Here is a 12317-nt window from a genome sequence, read left to right on the forward strand (position 1 = left end):
ACAAAGTTTGGGAAAGAATTGTTTTTCAAATTTAGAAGAAGTTAGCATTCCCCTTGAAAAATGGGAAACACTAATATTTGGCAACTATCCTCCTTTCAAACGTGGCAAACTGGAGTCGGCTGCCCAGTGTGAAATAATGCTGTTTTCAAAGCCTTTACATTCGTTCTGATTGTTCGAAATTCAGAAAAAAAAAGAATGAAATCACCAGACTATAATACTCAGGAATCTCTTTTGTCACATTGATGGAAGGTTAGATGTTTTTTTTCAGCAGCGACCCCTCCATCAGATCAGAACTGAAAGACATAAACTGTGCGCGCGTGCTCGAGAAAATATTTTGCCGGCAGAGGGCGCACTATGAAAAAGCTGTTGATTTGATTTGTTTGGCAATCAGGTTGTGTCATACTCCTCAATCAGCTGCCATGTGTGAATCGATAAGGCGGGTAATATTCCAGGAAGTTACCTGGAACGCAAAATGAAAGCGGTGTAGGGCTATTTAAAGGAGGCACGGCGGAATATTTTAAGTAAGAAACCAACAGTTGTTCTGGTGAAGCGTCAAAAGTCTGGTGATCGTTAAAAGTCAGAAGGGTAAGTGCAAGATTCTGGATGTGAGAACTCGAACTCCACGCGAACGTTCTTTACATGTGTCAGTGTTCGTGACACTGTACTGTACAAGTGACAGGAGCATAAATGTGTGATGATGGCGATCGTGAGTCACAAGTGGTATGAAAACCGATGTTTTTCTACGGTGTATGGATAAACCATGGAGGTGGGACCCGTCCTCGCTCCGATCGTCGCTTCGCGAAGCCCCTGTGCATTGTCCCTCAATCACCGGTGAAAGAGGGATCGACCGTGCCCTATGATACAACATGGAAACATTGGATACAACAAGGGCTTCGCGAAGCCAGATCGGAGAGCCGGTCGGAGTGCCTGTGAAGTGAAATGAACGCTCGTATCCATACTTCCCTTTCCTACAACTTACAAGTACAGTCCCAGTCATTTTGTTTTTGAGGATAGGGGCTACTAGCAGACTGTGCTACACGAGTGTAACATAACAAAGCAAAAAGCGCTGAAATTTTCAATTCAATGGAGTTCCCTTTAACTTCCATGAACGACACGTGTGTATTTCCAGTTGCGCAATGTGGGAGGATCGGGTTCCGTGCATGGTGTACCCACAGTCCCTCTATCCACCAGTGGATAGACGGACCGTGGTGTACCGAATCATAGTCCTTCTATCCACCAGTTTGAAAACGCCTTTTATAAAAGGTGTCAATCAATTAGACCACACAAGGGTCTCTCACTCTCACTGACATGCGTGGGATATATATCATATACCATATGATCTTGTACTAATAATATTCAGTGTCTATATGAGCACAATAATACTGTCGTTCAAATGTTCCTTGTATATGGGATGTGGATGTTGCTCTCTGTCCCAAGGGACTACGGTTTGTTTTCACTTCCAGCAGGAACGGATTCTAAATTATCCCTACTTGTGGAGATCTGCATATGATATATCATTTTCTGGTCAATTCATTCACAATCAGCACAGTGACAATAATGTCCAACCATTCACAATCATGAGGTCAACTTCAAGCATAAGTGGTACCACCTCCATGGGTCAACTCAGCAAATACTAATTAACATATCAAATTCTTGATAAACAATTCAGTTTTAGCACCATGTAAAATTACATCTCTTTATTTTTGGCCCGTTATGATTTACAATGTTTAACCTACTTGAACTGGTGTAAGCCACAGATGAACCTGGCAGGGAATGGATTTAAATTTTTAGTAGTGTAGGTATAGATAGCAGTCACATGTACAGCACCACAGCCCTGCCAGTTCAAATACAGATAGATATTACAGTAAGACTTTTAGAGAGGAGTCTGCAGGACAGTGTGCGTGATTGCTATCTATGAAACAGTGGATGACCAATGAGTAGTTTTGGATAATCAAGCAGATGTGAAAAGGGTACCATCTTCCGTTGCAAACTACAAACCGTGGTGCAACACTTGTACAGTGATTTAGTTCGACATATTTCAGTATTGTATACATTTATTAAATTTGTAGTTTTGCCTATATACTGACACTTTGTACTGCTAGATCTTTGAATTGTTAATGTGTAATTTGCTATACTGTGAACAAGCTGCTATTTTCACAGTAGTTTTGTGATTTTGTATTCAAGAAAATTGTCAAAATTAATTTTCGTGTTTTCCATCTGATATTATCATGATCTACAGTTCTATTGTGCCAATTTCAAATATTTTCAATCCTTGTAAATTTTAATTCATCAAACTTCCAAAGGTTCACTGACTATACATACATCCCTCTGAGCATTTTGTACAATCATTTAGTTGGCAATATAGGATCATTTAGGCTGTTATAATTTGACAACTATATAAGTATAGCTCTCTTATGAAAGCTACCCATGAAATCATTTCTTTATGTGATTCACACAGTAATGGACCGTGTAAAAATTCTCTTTTTTATACAGTGTATTCTAGTGAAGTGTAATTGTGCTCCAGCTTATTAGCAACCACTGCAGTGTTACAAATCGTAATACTGCAGACTGACCATAGACGCTGGAGTTGTCTTGAGGGTCTATCACTGCATCTATTGATAATTAATCAACCGATTCTTCAGAAATGCATTCCATTTGGATTACTGTAGGTGACAAATATGTCGAGACAAGAGATCAAAATCTGTTTTCAATGAGGAATCAGTATAACTTTAGAATAATCTCAAGCAACCTGGCCACAGGAAATTTGTTCATAAATCATGGCAGTGCAGCATCACAGGCCAGTAGCAGTAACATGTGGGGAGACATAGTATTCAGCTTTTTAGCTCATATTTGGTTCACATGTATATAAATACCAAAAAGAGCTTATATGGTGAGTCGGTGGCGTCTGTATGTCTGTCTGTATGTATGTATGTATGTATGTATGTATGTATGTATGTATGTTTTATTCATTGTGTAGTAATGCACTATTATTGTTGACATTCAAATTTTGATCCGGATTAAAATTCAAATGTAAAGAATACTAACACATTCTAAATGCATAGACACTGTGATGACAAGCGAAATAGTAGGTGTTTTAACTTTTTTAGGGAGTGGAATAAGAACTTGCTATCGAAATACCAAACAGACCAAATAGTGAAAAACTGTCAAAAGTTGCAATCTAACTGGGCTATTTAGGTGTCAACACTGAATCGAAAACTAAACACAAATGACTCACTCAAGCCATATTGAGTACAGTTGAGTTAGTTTTTCCAGGTACTATAAAAGTAGGACCTGCTGGTTAGATTGGAATTTTTTGGTGTAAAAATAGCCATATTTCATGGAATATTCAGTATTGTGACATTCTTCTGCGGTGAATCTTAAAATGGTTTCATTTTCAAATTGTAACTTCTGATCATTGTTTTTCACCTTGTTTTGTTTGAGTCCCTTTCACGTCTAAGTTTTGTGATTCTTGTCTCTTTTGCATTGATTTTCCCTCTATTTGCCTTTTGCTTGGTGATCACTGATATTTGATCAGACAGCAGTTACTTTGAATGAGACAAGATCTATTTCCCTTAACCACATTATAATTTGCAACCATTGGCAGTAGTAAAGAATTCATCATAGTTTCCACCTGTCTGTAGTGTTACTGATATGGCCCATATCTTTTGGACTACTACGGCATGTGTAGGAGTAGATATATCACCATACCTGATTTTATCAGTAAACAATTATGGATCAGGGGATTCACACCCTAGACAACTTCCTCTCAGTCTGGTGAAAAATAGTTTAGATAAAAACCAGCCCATCCCATTGAGGTAGTGTATTCCTAGTATCTCTTACATAACAAGGAAAACCCAAAAGGTGTCTTACTCTTTAACAGTAAGCATATGAAGTGTAATTGACTTTGTCTCCGTACGTCTCTCAAAACTTCCTATTTGTTAAGGTAAAAATCTACACCTCTATAAGGCCGTCCTTTTCATCTTATCATCATATTAAGATATCAAATTTTCATCTGCAAAGGATCATACAGAAACTGTCGCAATTAAGACCTCTGTCCTGTGACCACAGTGTATTATTGTAGTCAGGAGCCATGTGTCCTTCTTGCCTTCTTATAGTCTATCATATCGATTCCTGGTCACTCTATGTGTTGTCCAGTCATATCACTAACATTCAGGTCATACACCCTTACTCAAAGGTTCTAAAACTGAGGTAGTAGATGCCTGCTGGATGCACGGTATGTGATAAAAATCCTTTGCTCATTTCTGCTGTGTCAACCAACAATGTCATTGTCAGACCAGTACTTCTGCCCTTTCCATTGCACAGTTTGTTCCATGCACAAGTTCAACTTTAGTGAGTACACTGAGCTGACCCCACAGAGATTGTCACCAAGTTTTGATGTGAGATCCATTTCTGTTGATATCTTGTGTTTTTCCAACAGTTTACTTTTGCCCTTACTGTAAACACGAGTACTCAAAACTGTAATATTATTAAAATGGAGTCTTTTTTAATGCAGAAATAGTCTGATACATATGCCTTTCCAAACTCATATTTCATCCATATCTCAAATCCTTGTTAGTTTTCAAATATGTGGATTTGATGGCGTGTGATATTTTTTATGCGTAATCTGTAATTTCTAGCTTTGGCACAAACCAAGTTAGGTGTATAGCACCATCTTATACTTTTTGACGAATTTTTGCTCACGTGTTTACACACGTGGGCATATGTCGCAGCGATGTCTGTCTGTCTGTCTGTCTGTCTGTGTGTCTGTGTGTCTGTCTGTCTGTCTGTCTGTCTGTTGGTCCGATATCTCAAAAACGGCTTATCAGATCAGAATCAAATCTGGTACATATATTTAGTTAGCAAATGGCAAGAACTGATTAGTTTTTGGTGGGTGTGGCTTGCATACTTTTTGCTCAGTTGCATAATTAATGATTTTAGAAAAACTGGATATATATAAAAACGACTGCACACAATTTGATGAGATTTGCTACAAATGTTGATCACACCAAGATATATCAGCTGTTGGAAGCATTAAGGGGTGACATGAAAGATAGTTGCTATTTGCATATTTTAATGAACTTTCCTAATTAGGGATATGTCTGATTTGACTCGATCAAACTTGACCAAACTTGGTATGTATATCAAAGATACCATGATTTAACATTATTGAAAGTCGTTAAGCGTTTTAACTTTAGCCAATTCCTAATTTGCATATTTAATGAACTTTCCTAATTAGGGATATACGGTATGTCTGATTTGACTCGATCAAACTTGACCAAACTTGGTATGTATATTAAAGATACTATTATTTAACATTATTGAAAGTCATTAACCGTTTTAACTTTAGCCAATTCCTAATTTGCATATTTAATGAACTTTGCTAATTAGGGATATATATTTGAATTGACTGGACCGACGTTGATGAAACTTGCTACATGTATTTGGAGCTACTATGATACAACATTTTTGAAAGTCTTTAAGCATTTTTACTTCAGCCAATTCCGAATTTGCATATTTAATGAACTTTCCCATTTAGGGATATACTGGTATATCTGAATTAACTTGATTGTAGTTGTTGAAACTTGCTATATACATCAAAGATACTGTGATATAACATTATTGAAAGTCAAAAGACATTTTTAATTCAACCAATTCCTAATTTGCATATTAAATGAATTTTCATAATTAGGGATATTTATCTGAATTGACTTGATCAAAATTGATGAAACTTGCTATGTACATTAAAGACACTATAATACAATATTATTGAAAGTCATTAAGCATTTTCTCTTCAGCCAATTGACTGGCTTTGACTTACAGTGATTCATATACTGTATCACTTCATACAATATTTAGACAATTTTGGGACCAATCCTGACGGGTGTAGCATGCTAGCAGGGTACGCTTACCCATTCCGGACACCTGGTACCACCACTAACTATCAGTGGTTCAGGATGGTCCTACTTAAATTTGTAAATCTCAAATGTCCCATGGACCTGGCAATGTATTACCTTGAATGAAAATGATTATTGGACCAGTTTAATGTCATATTGTTCATTATGTTGATCATAATACTTTCAATGAAGTTGCAAACATGTGGCAAAGGTTCAAATTTACACATAACTGCAATATATAATGAAACACGTGAGCATTTACAGTTCATATCTGGTCAACTATCAGTCGTCCGGTTTATTGAATTGTGGTTGCCTATCCTACTCCAAAAATCATATCAAAATACTGGGAGTGTTCAACTAGTCAACATAACCAGTATGTGTGCATGTTTGCATTTTCAGTTGTTATTGGTGAGGACTGAAGTTTAGTCCAGATATTAAAAGAAAAGTCATTTTTCAACAATACTAGTGCAAGGTGTACACAATGCGTTATATTTACAAGATTTTGAGAAGAAGAGAAAAAAGTCCTCATGTCATTTTGTGTAACAAAACTAGTGAAAGTATTACCAAAATTTTGTTCCAGAATTTTCAACCATTTTCAATAATGTGTACTTTCCATCTATTGGTATGATAACAAATCTCCTACATGACTGTTCTACACTCCCTTGTGCGAATTTCCTTAGTGGATAGACTTGTGTCATGACCAGTCACACTATTTTCTTGTTTTTATCTTTTGTCAGGAAAGTGTACTCAATCGTACGGAAGTTAAGTTGATTTGAAGATATTATGCCTGCACATGGGGTGTGTTGCAATGCTGGGCAGCGGTTCTTGGATCACTTGCGTTATGAAAACCTCACCCACATCTCAGACAAAGCAGAGCTGCGTAGTATCTACTACACGGATGTCAAGAACTCCGACCTGAGGTGTTCCTTCTCCTCCTTGATGTATTGCCTGAGAAGACGAAGAAAGATCAAAATTAGAAGTGATGTGGTCAGCTTCAAAGCGTATGGTTTTCAGCCGTTGGCGGTTGATCAGTACACGGCGCTGATCGCGCAGCGGAAAGCACAGCAGAGGCAGCAGGACGCGTTGCAGGAACAGCAGCAACAGCAGCAGGTTAATGGACACCAAGGGGCGGGGCAGTCATTGGCGCAAACAAAGAACAGGTGGTACTGCTGGATCTGCAAGTCAGCATTCAACTCTGAACAGTCTCTGAGGCAACACAGTGATAGCAGGAAACACCGACAGCAACACATGATGAGCCTGCTGAAGAAGAATAGGTGATTACTGTTCACGAATTTGCATGCAATGGCTAGCCCTTTGGAATTCAGGCATGCTGAGGTGTTACCAAAGTTGCTGTTCAAACTGCTGTACTCCAGTACAACCTAAACCGTACCTTACCCTTGTACCTTATGTAGCCCTTGCCCAAAACTAAAATAGTTAGGTTACATACTTTTAACTTTAGCAGTTTGAAACAAGGGCTAAACAGTATCCTTACCTTACCACAATATTCCATCCTGGTAAATGAGTATCAAGTTCTGTATCGTATTTGGAATAGGGCTTTGGTTGTTTAACAATACTGCTGACTGCCTTTACTTCTAAATTGCTCATCTTGGACATAAAGGTACAGGTAAATGCCTTTGGTTTAGGAGAAAGAATGTTAATCTGTTTTTTTTTTACTGAGTTGAATTTGATTGAATGTTTTATTGTACACAAGTATTCTTCAAAAATATGAGAAATTCAAGTTCAAAACCCCTTCTCAGAGTTGGTGTGATTTTGATACATTGAAGATGTTTGACAGTCATAAAAATGACAATATACTTCATCAAATGAAACTTGTGGAAGATATTTTGATGTGCAAATTTTGGCATACTTTCAATTAATTTCCATGCAGTACATATTGCAAACTGTTACCCTACCCCTTCCCCGAAAGAAACAGGAATAAGTTACTGTCATCACCGCAGCCATTTTTAGTCGCCACGGACACCGTCCGGGGGGACTTATAGGTTTGGTCATGTCCGTGCGTGTGTCCATGCGTGTGTCCGTGCGTCCGTGCGTCCGTTCATGCAGATATCTCAGAGATGCCTGGAGTGATTTCATTCAAATTTGGTACAAGGATTACTTCATATGTCATACAGATGCATGTCGATTTGTTTTGTGATACGATCCAATATGGCTGCCAGGCGGCCATTTTATTACGATTTTTTCATGTACAGAGCCATAACTCAGGCATGTTCCAACCGATTTTATTCAAAGTTGGTACAAGGACATTGACCAATGTCATAGATATGCACGTCAATTTGTTTTGTGATACGATCCAATATGGCCGCCAAGAGGCCATTTTATTACCATTTTTTCATGTACAGAGCCATTACTCAGGCATATCTCAACCGATTTTATTCAAAGTTGGTACAAGGACATTGACCTATGTCATAGATATGCACGTCAATTTGTTCTGTGATACGATCCAATATGGCCGCCAGGCGGCCATTTTATTACGATTTTTTCATGTACAGAGCCATTACTCAGGCATGTTTCAACCGATTTTATTCAAAGTTGGTACAAGGACATTGACAATGTCATAGCTGTGCACGTCAATTTGTTTTGTGATACAATCCAAAATGGCTGTGCGGCCATTTTGTTACGATTTTTTCATGTACAGAGCCATAACTCAGGCATATCTCAACCGATTTTATTCAAAGTTGGTACAAGGACATTGACCTATGTCACACATATGCACGTCAATCTGTTTTGTGATACGATCCAATATGGCCGCCAGGCAGCCATTTTATTTCGATTTTTTCATGTACAGAGCCATTTCTCAGGCATATCTGCATGTTTTAACCGATTTTATTCAAAGTTGGTACAAGGACATCAACCAATGTCATAGCTATGCACATCAATTTGTTTTGTGATGCGATCCAATATGGCCACTGTGCGGCCATTTTGTTACAATTTTTTCACGTCCTGAACCATAACTCAGACATGTATCAAGCGAATTCATTCAAAAGTATTTTTATCACAGACCTAATGAAGAGGACTCTATCCTCTCTGAGGACCTGTAATCAAAATACCCATTAACAAGTGGGGACTGTGTCATTAACGATGACTTGTTTTCCTTCATTCTCACCAATAGCAGGCATCAATGACCAGAAACTAGCCTTGTAATCTTGATTGGTTGGTAAGTCACACGGCACAAAATAACCTGCAACTTCAGTGTTGCATATTAATTGTCCGTTCTAACCATTATCTGGTAGAGAACCATTGATTCAAGTTCAACCACCCATGTTTAGACTCTGTCTTTCCTCAATCACTCTCAGCAATGCACTGATAGATGACAAGAATGATGTACAAGTCTTCTGTGAAGGTCATGACGGGGACAAGGGTGCCATCAATATCAAAATTCGACGAAATGAAACTAAGTCTGTCAACATAATGATCACCAACAAAAGGTAGGTGGACACTGCGCCTACTCTTAAATAAAATGTTGCAGTTTGGCCGATCAGTGTTCTATGGATAGGAGACGCAGAAGTCGTGTCATAGTAGCAGACATAAGTCCATGTGGATAAGCACATGTACAGGAATACAATCATGTAGTTCTCTATACTTTTATATAATGTGGTTTTGTTTATAGCATGGTATATTTGAATTCCAAGATTCGCCTTTTTGCCAGTCGTGTTTAACCTGCACATCCCAGATTGCATGTAAAGGGGTCCACAATCATCATTAAGGTTAAAAACCTTCGTTTGGCCATATTTGATACAACCCCATTGTTTGTCGTAGCACAATAGGATTCCCAGCAATTTTTTGGTGGAGGGGTGAGAATAGTTGATGAAAAATACAAGTTCATACCTCATCAGTTGTCCTATGCTCTCTGATTCATTAACTTCCTATCAATGATAACAATACAATTTTTGGAATATTGGAGAGAGCATTTTCGTTTTTTCTTCCTTTTTCATACCATAGAACAATACATCTATTACAACTCAAACTGTATGTAGCTTTGTACGTTGTTGCCAATGCAGTCTCCACTGCTAGCCACTGAATTTGATTGAATTTCACTATATACCATTGTCAGGACACATTCAAAATGCCACTGTTATATTTTAATCCCGACAGAATACTGTACCAATACTCATGGAATTGCTTACTTAGACCTCTTTGAATACCATTTGTGTATACATGTACCGGTATTTATATCAATCCAAAGCAAAATGTATCTTGTGAGTCACAAGAAGTTTTTCTTTAGACTTCCACAAAAGAAAGCCTCACCTTTCCATATACTCAGCTTCCTAGTTCTTTTTTCTGTCATTTTGTGACAATTAAGCTTTTCACAAGACTTAGTGTACTTACTTCAAAATCAATTCAACATTGTTGAGTTTTTCACTGTTACTGATTGCAGCAAGAGCAACACAGTGAACCTGGTCCGGTGTGAACTTCTGAAACGATCCAGAGTGTTTAAATTGAGTGATTTGCGTAATATCACACAAAACAAGGAACAAGTGCCACTCTCACCAGGTAAGAGTAGTGACTTAGTTCTGATTATGTTGTACACAACATACTTTATCAAGTCAACACCGAAAAACCCCCACTGAAACCATTGATTCTACACCAGACACACTGTAAATATTGTGTGTATGTGTGTATATAATTATATATTTGTGTGTGTTTGGAGAGGGAGATCTGCAAAGAGAGAGAGAGAGAAAGAGAGAGAATATATGTGCATATACCAGTATGTGTGTGTATGTAACAATACATAAATATATTTATAAACAAAATGGTAAAAAAAATCAATATAATTAATTTGTGGCTACTGTTACCACTATACTCTCAATATTCTCATAATTCTCTGATAACGCTTTGGTTTATTGCGCTGTCAGATTCAACACTTGAATTCATTGCATCACTCTATACATGGATTACATACCAGTACGTCATGACTGTAATTTTAATGCTATTAGCTTGTTTCACATGTTCTCCTCTAGGTCGATCCTACACAGTCAATGTGACATGCAGAGCCAAGTTCTTTAGCCGCTACCGTTCACCAATAGCATTTGAGTTCAAAAATCCCCAAAGCCGAGAGTCTTTTCACATCATCAGGTTTCTGTCGATCATCATGAGCAGTGATATTAGTGACATGCTACAACCGGAGTCACCTTACATCAAGCCACCAAGGGTGTCTCAGTATAAAACCAGTGGTAATGTCGTGGATGGATGGCCGCCACCATTGTGAGTACTGGTACTTATCATAACCCATGAAATCAGAACATGAGATAAAAGTAACTGTTCTTAAAAAAAAGAATTACACACACATCTGTGTGTGTCTGTGTATGTGTCTCTCTCTCTGTTTGTGTATCTGTGTGTATCACATATCATAGACCAGCTAATGATTTAGTGATGTCATTTGCAGCTAAATCTCTTATATGATGTGTTCAGACAAAACAAAATATTCCAGCATGTGATCTCTGATCCAATGTGCCGGGAACCCATTGTCCCATTACATGCAAATTTTCATGAATTTTGTAAATCTCTCCTTCATAGCTGCATTCGGAGTGAAGTTGCTATTGCACTGCATGGGTTCACTTGTGTAGACGCTGTTACATCTGAGTATCAATGTTCAGTATTTGGCCCGTGTTGATGCAATACCAAAGGTTTCCTTCTGTCTACACAGTTAAAATTGTTGTCTTGGTCTGTTTTCCAGTGACTCTGACAAGCTTAAGAACATGCTACCATTGGGTCTTTACTCTGTGCAGACAAGTTTGCGCAGTGTCATAAACAGAGGAAAAGAAGACGAACTTAAGTAGGTATTAAACTTCTCAGGAAGACAGCCCTTCAGATTTTGTCAAAATCTCTTCATCCAATATGAAAACACTCAAAAACAGAATATATTTAAAAAATGCAGAAATTAAAGCACAGTGGTCGTCGCGCTGCGCGTGCACGATTTATTTGTTGATAAACATAAATGTTTGTAAACATAAGTCTTCTCAACTTCAATTGGAGTGAGATGGAAGCGGTCCCTCACTTTGTTAATGCCTTTGTAAGACTCAACATCATGCAAAAGTAAAATATTAGATTGGAAACGAACTTCAGTGGTGTCTTTCTATCTATAAACTCATGTTAGGCTACGAACATTGAGACACTCCGCACATTATGTCACTGACTTTACTGCAGGCAGTCACAGTGAACAAATGGGTCACGCACGGTCACGCTGGTTGTACACAATGCTATGTTCCGCACAGTAAAAATACATCACTAAAATGATCAACATTGTATATATATATTATGTAAGACCAGCAACAAGCACAATGCCCAACACAAAAATTACACTCAAGACCATGATCAGCAAGCCAGAGCAGGACACGGCACAGTCACTCGTGATCTATTCAGCTTTGGGACTATTCGCTCCATAGACGTGTGTACATTTGCGAG

General features: G+C 38.0%; 1 protein-coding gene across 1 annotated transcript in view; it reads left to right on the plus strand.

Annotated features, from left to right (window-relative positions):
• Nucleotides 1-408: 408 nt before the first annotated feature.
• Nucleotides 409-12317, plus strand: part of LOC139134989 (putative helicase MOV-10) — a 30396-nt gene continuing 18487 nt past the window's right edge. Inside the window, exons 1-6 of the mRNA XM_070702135.1 lie at nucleotides 409-585; nucleotides 6632-7168; nucleotides 9209-9340; nucleotides 10291-10406; nucleotides 10874-11117; nucleotides 11590-11688. Of these exons, the coding sequence (XP_070558236.1) occupies nucleotides 6678-7168; nucleotides 9209-9340; nucleotides 10291-10406; nucleotides 10874-11117; nucleotides 11590-11688 (1082 nt within the window). The 5' untranslated portion in view covers nucleotides 409-585; nucleotides 6632-6677. The remainder of the gene's footprint in view (nucleotides 586-6631; nucleotides 7169-9208; nucleotides 9341-10290; nucleotides 10407-10873; nucleotides 11118-11589; nucleotides 11689-12317) is intronic.

The sequence above is a fragment of the Ptychodera flava genome, chromosome 6, assembly GCF_041260155.1.
Source record: "Ptychodera flava strain L36383 chromosome 6, AS_Pfla_20210202, whole genome shotgun sequence".
Taxonomy (NCBI): domain Eukaryota; kingdom Metazoa; phylum Hemichordata; class Enteropneusta; family Ptychoderidae; genus Ptychodera; species Ptychodera flava.